Consider the following 16,165-nt stretch of genomic DNA (forward strand, 5'->3'; position numbering starts at 1 on the left):
GACCCAGCGACGGTGAAGGAACGGCCGATATACTTCCAAGTCAGAATGGTGTGTGGCTTGGAGGGGAACTTGAAGGTGGTGGTGTTCCCATGCGCCTGCTGCCCCTGTCCTTCTAGGTGGTAGAGGTCGCGGGTTTGGGAGGTGCTGCTGAAGAAGCCTTGGTGAGTTGATGCAGTGCACCTTGTAGATGGTACACACTGCAGCCAGTGAATGTTTATGGTGGTGGATGGGGCGCCAATCAAGCGGGCTGCTTTGTCCTGGATGGCGTTGAGCTTCTCGAGTGTTGTTGGAGCTGCACTCATCCAGGCAAGTGGAGAGTGTTCCATCACACTCCGGACTTGTGCCCTGTAGATGGTGGAAAGCTTTGGGGAAATCAGGAGGTAAGGCACTCGCACAGAATACCCAGCCTCTGGTGACCCCCAGGATGTAGATGGTGGGGGAGTCGGCGATGGTAATACCGTTGAATGTCAAGGGCCGGTGATTAGACTCTCTCTTGTTGGGGATGGTCATTGCCTGGCACTTGTGTCGTGCAAATATTACTTGCCACTTATCAGCCCAAGCCTGAATGTTGTCCAGATCTTGCTGCATGCGGGCATGGACTGCTTCATTATCTGAGGAGTCGCGAATGGCACTTAACACTGTGCAGTCATCAGAAAACATCCCCATTTCTAACCTTATGATGGAGGGAAGGTCATTGATGAAGCAGCTGAAGATGGTTGGGCCTAGGACACTGCCCTGAGGAACTCCTGCAGCGATGTTCTGGGGCTGAGATGATTGATCTCCAACAACCACAACCATCTTCCTTTGTGTTAGGTATGACTCCAGCCAGTGGAGAGCTTTCCCCCTGATTCCCATTGACTTCAATTTTACTAGGGCTCCTTGATGCCACACTCGGTCAAATGCTGCCTTGATGTTAAGGACAATCATTGTCACCTCACCTCTGGCATTCAGCTCTTTTGTCCATGTTCCGACCAAGGCTGTAATGAGGTCTGGAGCCGAGTGGTCCAGGCGGAACCCAAACTAAGCATCGGTGAGCAGGTTATTGGTGAGTAAGTGCCACTTGATAGCAATGTCGACGACACCTTCCATCACTTTGTCGATCATTGAGAGTAGACTGATGGGGCGTTAATTGGCCGGATTGGATTTGTCCTGCTTTTTGTGGACAGGACATAACTGGACAGCTTTCCACATTGTCGGATAGATGCCAGTGTTGTAGCTGTACTGAAACAGCTTGGCTAGAGGCGCGGCTAGTTCTGGAGCACAAGTCTTCCGCACGACAGCCGGGATGTTGTCGGGGCCCATAGCCTTTGCTGTATCCAGTGCGCTCAGCCGTTTCTTGATATCACGTGGAGTGAATCGAATTGGCTGAAAACTGGCTTCTGTGATGGTGGGGACCTCAGGAGGCCGCCGATGTGGATCATCTACTTGGAACTTCTGGCTGAAGGTGGTTGCAAACACTTCAGCCTTGTCTTTTGCACTCGTGTGCTGGGCTAGGCATCACTGAGAATGGGGATATTCATGGAGCCTCTTCCTCCAGTCAGTTGTTTAATTGTCCACCAATATTCACGACTGGATGTGGCAGGACTGCAGAGCTTTGATCTGATCCGTCGATTGTGGGATCACTTAGCCCTGTCTATAGCATGCTGCTTCTGCTTTTTAGCATGCATGTAGTCCTGTGTTGCAGCTTCCCCAGGTGGGCACCTCATTTTTAGGTACGCCTGGTGCTGTTCCTGGCATGCTCTTCTGCACTCCTCATTGAACCAGGGTTGGTCCCCTGGCTTGACGGTAATGGTAGAGTGAGGGATATGCTGGGCCATGAGGTTACAGGTTGTGGTGGAATACAATTCTGCTGCTGCTGATGGCCCACAGCGCCTCATGGATGCCCAGTTTTGAGCTGCTAGGTCTGTTCTGAATCTCTCCCATTTAGCATGGTGGTAGTGCCACATAACACAATGGAGGGCATCCTCAGTGTGAAGACGGGACTTCGTCTCCACAATGTCTGTGCGGTGGTCACTGCTACCAATGCTGTCATGGACAGATGCATCTGCGACAGGTAGATTGGTGAGGACGAGGTCAAGTAAGTTTTTCCCCTCGTGTTGGTTCACTCACCACCTGTCGCAGGCCCAGACTGGCAGCTCTGTCCTTCAAGACTCAGCGAGCTCAGTCAGTAGTGGTGCTACCGAGCCACTCATGGTGATGGATATTGAAGTACCCACCCAGAGTACATTCTATGTCCTTGCTTCCCTCAGTGTTTCTAGACGTTTATGGTCACAAATCTATGCCCCACCACTCTGACCCACCACATTGGTGCCTCAACACTCTGCATCAATGCACGACTTACTTTTATTTTTAAAAATTCCGAAAAGCCACACTACCCTTAAGTAATGGGCCCAGGCCAGGCACACTTTGCGACACAACTCTCCCGCCAATGACTCTCGAAAATTCGACAATCCACAAGGGCCACTGCCTGGCCAGTATCTGATCTATGCCCTGGAAAACGATGCTAAGGCCTTGGAGAGGGTGCGGAGATTTACTAGAACGTTAACAGGGATGAGGGATCGCAGTTAAGTGGAGAGAATAAAGAAGCTGGGATTGCTCTCCTTAAAGCAGAGAACTTTAAGGGGCGATTTAATGGAGGTGTTCAAAATTGAGGGATTTTGATAGAGTAAATAAGGAGAAACTGTTTCCACTGGTGGGAGGGTCGGTAACCAGAGGAAACAAATTTAAGGTAATAGGCAAAAGAACCAGAAGTGAGTTGAGGAGGAAATTGTTTTATGCACAAGAACAGAAGAACATGAGAATTAGGAGCAGGAGGAGGTTACATGGCCCCATCGAGCCTGCTCCGCCATTCAATAAGATCATGGCTGATCTTCGACCTCAACACCACTTTCCTGCCCGATCCCCATATCCCTCGATTCCCCCCAGAGTCCAAAAATCTATCGCTCTCAGCCCTGAATATACTCAACAATTTAGCATCCACAGACCTTTGGGGTAGAGAATTCCAAAGATTCACAACCCTCTGAGTGAAGAAATTCCTCCTCATCTGTCTTAAATGGCCAACCCCTTATCCTGAGACTGTGCCCCCTAGTTCTAGACTCCCCAGCTGGGGAAACAACCTCTCAGCATCTACCCAGTCAAGCCATCTCAGAATCTTATATGATCACCTCTCATTCTTCTAAACTCCAGAGAGTATCGGCCCAATCTACTATGCAGCAAGTTATGATGATCTGGAATGTGCTGCCTGAAAGGGCGGTGGAAGCAGATTCAATAGTAACTTTCAAAAGGGAATTGGATAAATACTTGAAGGGAAAAAAATTGCAGGGCTATGGGGAAAGAGCGGGAGTGGGACTAATTGGACAGATCTTTTAAAGAGCCGGTACAGGCACGATGGACCAAATGATTCTACGATTCTATTATATTAGGTGGCATACAGGACTGCAGTCAGAGTCGACTGTTTCAAGGGAAGATATCTGATAACTTTTGCATGGGTGATTTCCAGAGGTACAGGAAGTCTTTCAAAAACTGCAGTGGATGTAGCCGAGCATGTTTCCCTACAAACGCTCCAAAACCCTGGTGTCAGGAGTCCCACCACCCCAGCGCCATAAACCGCCCCAGCGCTGTAAACCTTCTTCTGAGGCAGTCCCTCGGAACCGAGGATGACTTGCTTCCACATTAAAAATTAGTTCTCAGGTGACTGATGAGTCCAATGCGGGACCTACAGTCTCTGTTACAGGTGGGGCAGACGGTGGTTGAAGGGGCGGGTGGGTGGGGTGCTTGGGTTGGCGTGCACTCCTTCCGCTGTTTGCGCTTGGCTTCCGCTTGCTCCCGGCGAAGAGACTCGAGGTGTTCGGCGCCTTCCTGGGTGCTTCTCCTCCACTTTGTGCGGTCTCGGGCCAGGGATTCCCAGGTGTCGGTGAGGATGTTACACTTTTTCAAGGAGGCTTTGAGGGTGTCCTTGAAGTGTTTCCTCTGCCCACCTGGGGCTCTCTTGCCGTGCTGGAGCTCGAGTAGAGCGCTTGTTTTGGGAGTCTCGTATCGGGCATGTGGACAATGTGACCCGTCCATCAGAGCTGATTTGAGCGTGGTCAAAGCTTCGATGCTGGGGATGTTGGCCTGAGCAAGAACACGGACGTTGGTGCGCCTATCCTGCCAATGGATTTGCAGGATCTTGCGGAGGCAGCGTTGGTGGTACCTCTCCAGTGCTTTGAGGTCCCTGCTGTACATGGTCCATGTCTCTGAAGCATACAGCAGGGCGGGTATCACTGCTGCTCTGTAGACGATGAGCTTACTGCCGGGTTTGAGGTCCTGGTCTTCAAACACTCTCTTCATCAGGTGACCGAAGGCTGCACTGGCACACTGAAGGTGGTGTTGGACTTCGTCGTCGACGTCTGCCCTTGTTGACAGTAGGCTCCCGAGGTATGGAAAGTGGTCCACATTGTCCAAAGCATGGAAAGTGGTCCACGTTATCCAAGGCCTTGTCGTGGATTTTGATAATCGGAGGGCAGTACTGTGTGGCGGGGGCAGGTTGGTAGAGGACCTTTGTCTTACGGATGTTTAGTGTAAGGCCCATGCTCTCGTATGCTTGGTGAAGATGTTGACGATGGTTTGGAGTTCGACCTCCAAGTGAGCGCAGACGCAAGCGTCTGCATACTGTAATTCGACGACAGAGGATGGGACGACCTTGGATCTGGACTGGAGGCGACGGAGGTTGAACAGTTTCCCGTTTGTTCTGTAAATTAGCTCCACTCCAGTGGGGAGCTTACTGAGGGTGAGATGGAGCATTGCAGCAAGGAAGATCGAGAAGAGCGTTGGTGCGATGACATAGCCTTGCTTGACCCCGGTTCGTACGTGAATTGGGTCTGTGGTGGAACCGTTGGTCAGGATCACGGATTGCATGTCGTCATGAAGCAGGCGGAGGATAGTGACAAACTTTTGAGGGCCGCCGAATTTGTAAACCGCCCCAGCGCCGTAAACCGCCCCAGCAGTGACATTTAAAAGCTAGTATTTTACAAACACTAATCTAGTTGCTGTCTGACAACACAATACATACCTATTACAGAAGAGCTCATCCTCTGGCTCGGACACACTGACATAGCCTTCCGACCCATCTCCAGGAGGCTCTGAATGGAGATAGCACACAATGTAAGATTAACAGTGAAATCAAAAAGCAACAAGATAGGTCGACTGAGAAACTGTGGCCTCGATATTAACCACTCCCCCCACCCTCACAACGGGCGGGGGAGAGTCGGTGGGGTGGGGGTTAAAATGTAAAAATCGTGTAACCTGATCCCAACCGCATTGGAGATGCGAAACCCGGAAGTTAAACGATAATCAGGCATCCCGGTTGAAATCGGACATTCCTACCCGGCCCACGATGTTGCGCGCTCGCCGCCCGCTATCGCACGCCCGCCCCCACCCCGCTCTGTTCCCATCTCCGCGTTAATGTCAGGGCCAGAGTTTCACTGTAAGGGGAGTGTTGGCGAATTGGATTTGCACATCAACCTGGCTGTACCTGGTTTTGCATCAGTTACGCCCTCGATGAAGACAAGATTCTCCGGGCGTTCAAGCGCTGGTGCAGAATATCGCAGCTGGAGGAGGAACTCACGGCCATATCTCAGTTTTCCTAAAGGGAAAAAGCAAAATCATGCGTCAGGCAATACAAACACATCACTGGAACAGTGAAACAGGACAGGGAGCTGTAGAGTGTTGCAACACAGAGTGAAATTAGGAAACATTTCTACACACAAAGGGTAGAAGTAGTTTGGAACTCTCTTCCGCAAATGGCAATTGATGCTAGATCAATTGTTAATTTTAAATCTGAGATTGATAGATTTCTGTTAACTAAAGGTATTAAGGGATATGGGCCAAAGGTGGGTATATGGAGTTAGGTCGCAGATCAGCCATGATCTCACTGAATGGCGGAACAGGCTCGAGGGGCTCAATGGCGACTTCTGTACCCATGTCATGAAACAGACCTGCTCAGATTCCCAATTTTGGCAGTGACACTCTAAGTAGGCTTTGAGCAGAGCCCAATGACTTCTCTATAAAAAGGTGGATATGAAGAAGGGAGTTCCCTGAACTGCTCTTGTGCGGTTTCTAGCAGCCAGTTATAGAGCAAGGGAGAAAAATCACGGCGCAGACTCGTCTGATGGAGCTGAGGCAATCAAAACAATGTAATGAAAACACCCAGACAAGACCATATACCAAGACAGGATTGGTGAAAGGGTTTCACACCTGTTAACACTCCAACAATGTCACACAGCAATGCACGATTCACAATTCCCTTCCTCCCAACCTTGTTAGATGCCAATTGAATGGAAGCAATAACTGGGAAGAGGTCAGGAAAATGTGACCTTGCAAAGTGAAGGCTTTTGCAAAAAGGCAAATTAACAAAAATAAGTTTACGAGATATTCAATGCAGAAGTAAAGAACAATCTCAACCATAAAGCAGTAGTAAAAATCCTTATTTTAAGAAGCACTCTGAAGTAGGCCTGCCTGTTTCATACTCGTGTGCCCATTTTACGTGAGTGAGCTCAAAACTGGGGGCAGAGCTTTGCCTGATGTTGTGGAATTCGGTGTGGGACCTAAATTGAATAATTATACCATTTAAAATGAGGCTTGTGGACATCAGTAGCGTAACCTTCTTCCGACCCCCAGATTCCTGCATCACAAAATGTGACTTGCAGCAACTCACCCCTGATTTTACGCCCCCCCCCCCGCCGACCCACCCAGAGGCCCAGGACCATTAGTGAGGCCTCTCGGACTATCCTCTAGAGTGCAGAAGAACACAAAGTGACATAGGAACAGGAGGAGGCCATTCAGCCCCTCGAGCCTGTTCTGCCATTCAATCAGATCATGGCTGATCTGTGCCTCAACTCCATCTACCCGTCTTCGCTCCACATCCCTCGATACCCTTACCCAACAAAAATCTATCGATCTCAGTCGTGAAAATTTTAATTGACCCCCCCAGCATCCAGCCTTTTCGAGGAGTGTTCCAGATTTCCACTACCCTGTGTGTGGAAAAAGTGCTTCCAGATTTCACTCTTGAACGACCTAGCTCTAATTTTAAGATTATGCCCCCTTGTTCTGGACTGCCCCCACCAGAGGAAATAGTTTCTCTCTATCTAACCAATCGAATCCCTTTATCATTGTAAACACCTCGATTTGCCAAGTTTAATGTAAGAAGTCACACAACACCAGGTTATAGTCCAACAGCTTTATTTGAAATCACAAGCTTTCGGAGCGCTGCTTCACCTGAAGAAGGAGCAGCGCTCCGAAAGCTTGTGATTTCAAATAAAGCTGTTGGACTATAACCTGGTGTTGTGTGACTTCTCACACTTGTCCACCCCAGTCCAACACCGACATCGCCACATCATGCCAAGTTTAAGCCACCTGTCCTCATAATTTAACCCTTTAAACCTCAATGTCATTCTGGTTAATCCTTGCTGCACCCCCTCCAAGGCTAATATATCCTTCCTGAAGTGTGGTGCCCAGGATTGAACACAGTACTCCAGATGATATTACACGAGGGCGGTCTCGAGCAGCAGAAAACACGTAAAAAGAGCAACAGAGCACGAAGGAGGAAGGGCTAGAGACTTCGAGTGTGTACGAGAGCCAGAGCATGCGTACAAGTTCGGAGCCGATGAAGAAGGCAAGCAGACAGCACAGCGGAGAAAGAAAATCATCAGCTAACCTGTTTTCTTCTTCTCGCACGTGTCCACGTACTGACAGTTGTCCGTTATCCTGAGTCTGCTCGGCCACAAAGGGCCATAGAGTATCCTCGGACACATCTGGTGAGAGCAGTCCTCCTGACTTGACACCTGCCAGAATATTAAATAGAACAGTGCAAAACAGGTTACTGGCATTCACTAGGAGACAGACTGCAGGTCGTTAAAAAATTTTTTTTTTTTTTTTTTTTTTTTTTAAATAATCTAATTTGAGAAACGGTTCAAATGTGATGTAACCATCGATTATTTACCTTCCATGTTGGCATTCCGTAATAGTAGAGCTCTCCATTCCGGATGAGTTTATACAGAGGGGACTCCGGGACACAGTTCAGATCCCCGCAGAGAATGATTGGACAGCGGGTACCATCGGTACATGCTGCCTGTACTGCCTGCTCAATTTCAGCAAATAACACAGCCAGCTGGCTGAGTTTAATATCCCCACGCCTCGGGTTGAATATGAGGTGAGTGTTTGCCACGCAGATGTCAGGCAACTCTGAAGTTTCTCGGGCGCGGTCTGGGGTCAGGGGTCGAAGCAGAACCAGAAGCCCCACGTTGTCCCTGTTCAACGTTTCCACAATGGGTCGAAAATACTCCACGGGGTGCTCGGAGACCAGGGAGAACCGCTCCCGTTTGTAGCACACAGCGCACCCATCCGTCTTGATACCGGTGCGCCGTTTATAAACGCACTCATAACCTGCAGAGAAAGCCGCTAGATTAGCACATGGGTAACCCATTCACTGTCATCTGCCACTTCCAGGTAGCCACAGGTAACAGCTGTCCACAGCATAGATGGAATTAAAAAATTTAAAAACCACAGAAAATGCAGGAAATACTCAGCAGGTCAGGCAGCATCGATAACCTTTAGTCAGAAATGGAAAAAGTTAGAAATATAACAGGTTTTAAGCAAGTGCAGGGGCAGTGAAAGGGGGGAGGGGAGGAGAGAACAAAAGGGAAGGTCTATGATAGGGTGGAAGGCAGGAGAGATTAAAAGACAAAAGGGATGATGGTGCGAGGCAAAAGGAGATGGTAATGGGACAAGTTAAGAAACAAAAAAGAGGGGTGCCTAATCGAAACAGCCTTCCGGACTCAACATCGAGTTCAACAACTTCAGATCATAACCCCTGCCCCCATTTCTCCCCAGACAGCAGCTGTTGATGATTCTGCTGTTCCCATGTACACCTCCTCTCGACCCATCTTTTGTCTTTACTTGTCCTATTACCATCTCCTTTTGCCTCGCACCATCATCCATTTTGTCATTTAATCTCTCCCGCCTTCCATCCTATCACAGACCTTCCCTTTTGTTGTTTCCTCCCCTCCCCCTGCCCCTACACGTGCTTATATCTCAAACATTTTCCAGTCCTGACGAAAGGTCCGCGACCTGAAACGTTAACTCTGTTTCTCTCTCCACGGATGCTGCCTGACCTGCTGAGTGTTTCCAGCATTTTCTGTTTTCATTTCAGATTTCCAGCATCTGCAGTATTTTGCTTTTGTATAGGTGGAATTAAGCCTTTCCATGGGTCATGAGCACAATAACAACTTTTAAGTTTGCATTTATTTTTCAGCAGATGAACATGACATTTAATACAATATAAAAGAGACAGACAACTTTTGAGAAGGGAGTTCCAAAATAATTTTCCTTAAATAGGGAATTCAGAAGAAACTTCTTTACCCAGAGAGTGGTGAGAATGTGGAACTCGCTACCACAGGGAGTGGTTGAAGCGAATTAAGGGGAGGCTAGATAAGCATACGAGGGAGAAAGGAGGGGGTTATGTTGATAGAGTTAAATGAGGAAAAGCGGGAGGGGGCTCGAGTGGAGCATAAATGCTAGCATGAAAGGTTGGGCCGAATGGCCTGTTTCTGTGCTGTATAGCGAATGTAATTCTAAGTAAAATATGTCTTGTGATATCGTGATTACACAGCCAGCAATCATGAAGTGAGTTCCTATTTACTGTTTATAATTATCCACCAGACCCTACCCCTCCCCCTTGATGACTCAATGGTTAATTCAAGCACCGAGTTAGTGTGGGAAGGTCACAAGTTATGATAACAAAATACTTATATATTTATATTGCACCTTATCACACTAAAACGTCTCCAAGTGCTTCACTGTTTGTTATGGAGGCAAGCACAGGAGTCAAAGTGCACCAGAAATATTCCATAAACAGCAATGAGATAAATGACCAGGTAATCTGAATTTAGGAACAGGAGGAGGCCATTCAGCCCCTCGAGCCTGTTCCGCCATTCGATTAGAATGGCTGATCTGTATCTTAACTCCATCCGTAACCCTTAATACCCTTGCCTCACAAAAGTCTATCAATCTGAGTTTTGAGAAAGGTGAATTTGGTGCAGTTAGTTGGAGGTAGGAATGATGACCAGGAGAAAGCCACAAAATAAAACAGAAACTGCTGAAAATACTCAGCAGGTCAGGCAGCATCTGTGAAAGGAGAGAAACAGGAACAGGCCATTTGTTTCTCTCTCCACGGATGCTGCCTGACCTGCCGAGGAGCTCCAGCATTTTCTGTTTTTATTTCAGACTACCAACATCTGCAGTATTTTGCTTTTGTAAGAGAAAGCCTTGTTCTTCTTCAAATAGTGCCATGGGAGTTTTAACATCCAGCAGTTTGGAGTAAAAGAAGAATAAAAGACTTGCATTTCTATAGCGCCTTTCACGACCACCGGACGGCCCAAAGGGCTTTACAGCCAATGAAGTACTTTTTGAAATGTAGTCACTGTTGCAATGTAGGAAACGTGGCGGCCAATTTGCGCACAGCAAGATCCCACACTCAGCAATGTGATAATGACCAGATAATCTGTTTTAGTGATGTTGATTGAGGGATAAATATTAGCCCCAGGACACTGCCCTTCTTCGAAATAGTGTCATTTTACATCCGCCCGAGACAGCCAACGGGGCCTCGGTTTAACATCTCATCCGAAAGACGGCACCTCCGACGGTGCAGCGCTCCCTCAGCACTGCACTGGGAGTGTCAGCCTAGAATTTTGTGCTCGAGTCTCTGGAGTGAGACTTGAACCCACAACCTTCTGACTCAGAGGCGAGAGTGTTACCCACCGAGTCACGGCTGACACAGAGTGCTACAAATGACTTGGGCAGGAGTGGGGTTTCCACTCCTGGTCGCTATCCAGTAATCCCCGCTGAACTGTGCACGTGCACGGCTGTTGGGTGAGGATCGGCTCAGGCTCAGCTGTCCCCTGCCCCCACTGCCAAACAGCCTCCCAACACTCACAGCCCAGGTTTACACGTGAAAAAAAGTGAATGGTCACTTGGGCAAGTTACCAGCATCCTTGGACCTGTATCCCAGTAATAGTCAAAATCTTCAGGAGGGAAAAAACTGAAGGGAAAAATAAATGAGTCGATGCCGATACATTATGGGTACATCCTTTCTGCGTCACTCACCCTGTAGTTGGAGAGCTGGTCGAAACTGCTGATAGTAGTGGTTCTCCTGAACTTCCTGCAGGCACAGAATCTGAAAGGGGAATCACAAGATGTCAGGCTGCCACTTGCTCCTAGTGCCTGGTTTCCAATTTTAAAATACATATTTATCTTTAGTTGGACACAGACGCTGTACTGAAGCGAGGAGGCACTCAGATAGAAGACCCGATCATGTCAAAGCAAGAGGTATTCAGTCAGGAATGTAACCCAGTGGTAGTGTCAAGTACTCCAAGGTCAGGAGTACAAGTTAACTGCAGGTGCGACCTCAGAAGAGGCTGTACCAGAGAAGCCCGTCCATTGGCCACACAAGCCAGCCTCGTAGCCGGTCTGAATTAGGTAGCCACTTCAGTGTCATCTGTGGGGCGTATCTGACCTGCGGATGCATGCGCACTGGGGACTGGGGTGAAACTAAATGCCAATCATTCCGTTCAGGGCCCTTTCAGCCCAAAGAGAGACTTTCATCCTTTCATGTAGGGCAGACATAAAGCTAAGTGATGTAGCACTCCTGTTATATACCCAGTCAGGTGAAGAAGTCAAACACACTGCTTTGTGGGGTGGTAGAATACTGGTGCATGCCCACTTATTTCCCCCAGCATACGTTCCCAACCTCAGCTCTGCAGTGTGGGGAGGAACTGAGTATGGGATGGACGGGCCACATTCTCCGCATGCCCGATACAAGACTCCCAAAATAAGCACTCTACTCGGAGCTCTGGCACGGCAAGAGAGCCCCAGGTGGGCAGAGGAAACACTTCAAGGACACCCTCAAAGCCTCCTTGAAAAAGTGCAATATCCCCACCGACACCTGGGAATCCCTGGCCCAAGACCGCACAAAGTGGAGGAGAAGCATCCGGGAAGGCGCCGAACACCTCGAGTCTCTTCGCCGGGAGCAAGCGGAAGCCAAGCGCAGGCAGCGCAAGGAGCGCACGTCAACCCAAGCACCCACCCACCCGCCCCTTCAACCACCGTCTGCCCCACCTGTGACAGAGACTGTAGGTCCCACATTGGACTCGTCACCTGCGAACTCATTTTTAACGTGGAAGCAAGTCATCCTCGGTTCCGAGAGACTGCCTAAGAAGACGACGACTAAGCTGGGAGGGCAGTGGGTTGCGTCATAGAAACAGAAGATAGGAGCAGGAGTAGGCCATTCGGCCCCTCGAGCCTGCTCTGCCATTCAATGAGATCATGGCTGATCATCCAAATTCAGTACCCTGTCCCTGCCTTCTCCCCATATCCCTTGATCCCTTTAGCCTTAAGAAATATATCTAACTCCTTCTTTAATATATTTAATGAATTGGCCTCTACTGCCTTCTGTGGTAGAGAATTCCACAGGTTCACCACTCTCTGGGTGAAGAAATTCCTCCTCATCTCAGTCCTAAATGGCTTACCCCTTATCCTTAGACTGTGAACCCTGGTTCTGGACTCCCCCGCCATCGGGAACATCCTTCCTGCATCTAGTCTGTCTAGTCCTGTTAGAATTTTATAAGTTTCAATGAGATCCCCTCTCATTCTTCTAAACTCCAGCGAGTATAAGCCCAATCGGCCCAATCTCTCCTCATACGTCATTCCTGCCATCCCAGGTATCAGTCTGGTGAATCTTCGCTGCACTCCCTCCATGGCAAGAACATCCTTCCTCAGATAGGGCGACCAAAACTGCACACAATACTCAAGGTGCGGTCTCACCAAGGCCCTGTACAACTGCAGCAAGACATCCTTGTTCCTGTACTCGAATCCTCTCGCTACGAAGGCCAACATACCATTTGCCTTCTTAACCGCCTGCTGCACCTGCATGCTTACCTTCAGCGACTGGTGCACAAGGACACCCAGGTCTCGTTGCACTTCCCCTTCTCCCAATCTATTGCCATTCAGTCAAGGGACTGCTGACATGGCAATGATGGGAGCTGTGGGATTAGGTCCGTAAGCATACCCACCTGACCAGGGAAGGTGAGCAGCCCAGCGAGACTTCAGGAGGGAGAATAATGTTTGTGAAAATATCTCACTGACCTGCTCCACTCAATCACCTGTGCCAATTTTACAGACTGAACTTGGATTCCCAGCAATTAGATTCAGTATTATTTTCCCTCCTGTCCTTGTCCCGAAGGCACCCATTCATGCCATTACTGGTATTTAGTTAGAGCTTCAGCATGTCAAAACTGCCTGGATGAGTGCCGCTCCAACAACACTCAAGGAGCTCAACATCATCCAGGACAAAGCAGCCCGCTTGATTGGCACCCCATCCACCACCTTAAACATTCACTCACTCCACCACCGGAGTACCGTGGCTACAGTGTGTATCATCTACAAGATGCACTGCAGCAACTTGCCAAGGCTTCTTCGACAGCACCTCCCAAACCCCCGACCTCTACTGCCTAGAAGGACAAGGGCAGCAGGCGTATGGCAACACAACCACCTCCAAATTCCCAGTCAGCAGCAGCGAGGAGTGGGATCAGCAGCGCTATAAAGTGCACAAGAGCAGCGGCAAGAGGAACAGCGAGAGGAGCGGGATCAGCAGCGCTATAAAGAGCCTTCAAACAGAAAAATCAATAGGGGAAAAATTCAGTTGGTTAGCACCTCCCACTAGACATGAGTCTAGGTTCGGATCGGTCATGGCCCCGTGGGTAGCGGAGCGGGCCCAGGGGCCGTGTAGCCTGATCCTGCTCCTATTTCGTGTGTCTAATTCTGTTAGATTCAGGAGATGGTTCTGTGATAGTAGATTGGCGGTTAGGATCAGATCAGCCATGATCTTATTGAATGGCGGAGCAGGCTCGAGGGGCCGATTGGCCTACTCCTGCTCCTATTTCTTATGTTCTTATGTAGCAGCTGGCGGGGGCGCTAGTGGGGCGCTGATGCAGTAGCGTCGGGGTGAGGCAAATCCAGCGCTGCACAGCAAATTCGGCACCCTCCCGTAGCGCCGCCAGGAATAGTTACCGCCAGGGACTTCAACACCAGGCAGATTGTGACGTCAGTGAGCGTGCAGCGCTCACTGGACGCTCGATCTGCAAAATTAATTGTCGCCCCCTGCCTTAGCGCCTTGCCCCAATAGCAACAGTGAGAGGAGGCGTCAAGCAGGCGGATGATGGCTCTAGGGGCGCTACCTAAAGGGGTCATGAGTAATGAGTCGCTGCTGTCATGTTAGTGCTGTTTCACTGTTTCCTTATCAGTTTAACATTCATTTAAAGGTTGTTTAGTATCAGGAGTGTTGTGGCTACTAACAATTAGTTACATTTATTCTCACAACATATCAAAGTGCTACACTTGGTTACATTAATGCGGGCTGTACTGGCAGTCGACCTCGCTCTCCAGGATCTACGGGAGCGGAGGCAGCGAGAAAGATTGGAACATGTGGCCAGAGGGAGGAGAAGGGCCATGAGGGCTGCTCGAGTCGTCCGGCTCCTTGTCCTTGACCTGCTGCTAACTGAGATGGCTGTATAGCCAACAATGATAAGAATGAGGTTCTGCAGCATCAATGAACCTCCCCTTTAAGAACTGGAAAGAGCCTGTGGCAATGATGACTTGTGGTTAGACTGCACCCGATAGCGCTTCGAGTTTACCGCCACTGAGCTAGGTCATTAGCGCACCTATCCTTTCTTTGGGCAATGAGACTTAATTTTGCGTGCAGTCTAAAGCATGCTCAAACTTTTCAAAAGTTACTGCCCACTGGACTATAATGAATTTCTCCCCCAAGGAGTGACATCACAGGGCAGGTAGGTGATTGGTTGTTGAGTATTATAGTTTTTTTTAGTCTCTAAGCTAGCTAAGAAACTGTAAACTGCTATAACTTTACTTTGTTAAATTAGTAACTTAAACTAGATAATTAGTAATAAAATAATAAAAATAATTGATTAAAAAAATATATTTTTTTAAATAATTAACTAATCAAATAAATGAAGGTTAGATAAACATGACAGGGCAGGTAGTGTGAAGCAACTGCAGCATGTGGGAGTTTGTGGAGACCAGCGAGATCCCGAGCAACCACATCTGCGGTAAGTGTCTGCAGCTCGAGGAACTTCGGCTCAGAGTTGTTGAGCTGGAGTACGAGGTGCAGACATTGCGGGGCATCAGGGAGGGGGAGAGTTACCTGGACACTTTGTTCCAGGAGGCAGTCACACCCTTTAGGTTAAGTAGTACTTTAGAGTTCGTCAATGGTCAGGGACAAGGGGGTGTGACTGCAAGTCAGGAAGGTATGGGGACCCAGGATGTAGTGATGGAGGAGCCTCATCCCTGGACTTTGACCAACAGGTATCAGATACTTGCTACCTGTGGGGATGAGAACAAGGACGGCAGGGTGGATGAGCAAACTGACCATAGCACCATGATGCAGGAGGCCATTCAAATGGGGGGGGAGTGAAAAGAAATGCAGTTGTGGTGGGGGACTAAATAGTCAGGGGGATGGATACTGTTCTCTGCAGCCGCGATCAGGAGTTCCGAAGGTTGTGTTGCCTGCCCGGTGACAGGGTTAAGGATATCTTGTTGCGGCTGAAGAACTACTTGAGTGGGAGGGGGGAGGATCCAATGGTCGTGGTCCACGGGGGAACCAACGACATAGGTAGAACTAGGAATGAGGTTCTGCTGAGGGAGTTTGAGCAGCTACGGTCCAAATTAAAATGCAAAACCTCAAAGGTAATAATCTCTGGATTGTTACTTGAGCCACGTACAAATTGGCATAGGGACAGACAGATCAGAGAGTTAAATGTGTGGCTCAAAGAGTGGTTTTGATTCATGGGACACTGGCATCAGTACTGGGGAAAGTGGGAGCTGTTCTGTTAGGACGGGCTCCACTTAAACTGGAGCGGGACCAGCGTCCTGCCGAATCCTAGGGTGATAGATAGGGCTTTAAACTAATGAAGGAGGGGTGGGAGGATTCAGAAAAGGGTAAATTTAAAAGCAGTAAGAGAAATGTCAAGGCTGTGGCTCAGTGGGTAGCACATTCGCTTCTGAGTCAAAAGGTTGTGGGTTCAAGTCCCACTCCAGGGACTTGAGCACATAAATCTAG

At 48.9% G+C, this 16,165-nt stretch overlaps 1 protein-coding gene across 1 annotated transcript in view; it reads right to left on the minus strand.

Annotated features, from left to right (window-relative positions):
- LOC147109039 (RNA 2',3'-cyclic phosphatase ANGEL1-like) overlaps positions 1 to 16,165 on the minus strand; it is a 40,789-nt gene that overhangs the window by 9,042 nt on the left and 15,582 nt on the right. The window contains exons 4-8 of the mRNA XM_086002600.1: positions 11,140 to 11,209; positions 7,979 to 8,421; positions 7,694 to 7,820; positions 5,513 to 5,623; positions 5,051 to 5,120 (exon numbers count right to left, since the gene is read on the minus strand). Coding sequence (XP_085858726.1) covers positions 5,051 to 5,120; positions 5,513 to 5,623; positions 7,694 to 7,820; positions 7,979 to 8,421; positions 11,140 to 11,209 — 821 coding nt within the window. The remainder of the gene's footprint in view (positions 1 to 5,050; positions 5,121 to 5,512; positions 5,624 to 7,693; positions 7,821 to 7,978; positions 8,422 to 11,139; positions 11,210 to 16,165) is intronic.

This window comes from Somniosus microcephalus, chromosome 12, assembly GCF_052327205.1.
Source record: "Somniosus microcephalus isolate GS21.2 chromosome 12, FLI_Smic_1.0, whole genome shotgun sequence".
Lineage (NCBI taxonomy): Eukaryota > Metazoa > Chordata > Chondrichthyes > Squaliformes > Somniosidae > Somniosus > Somniosus microcephalus.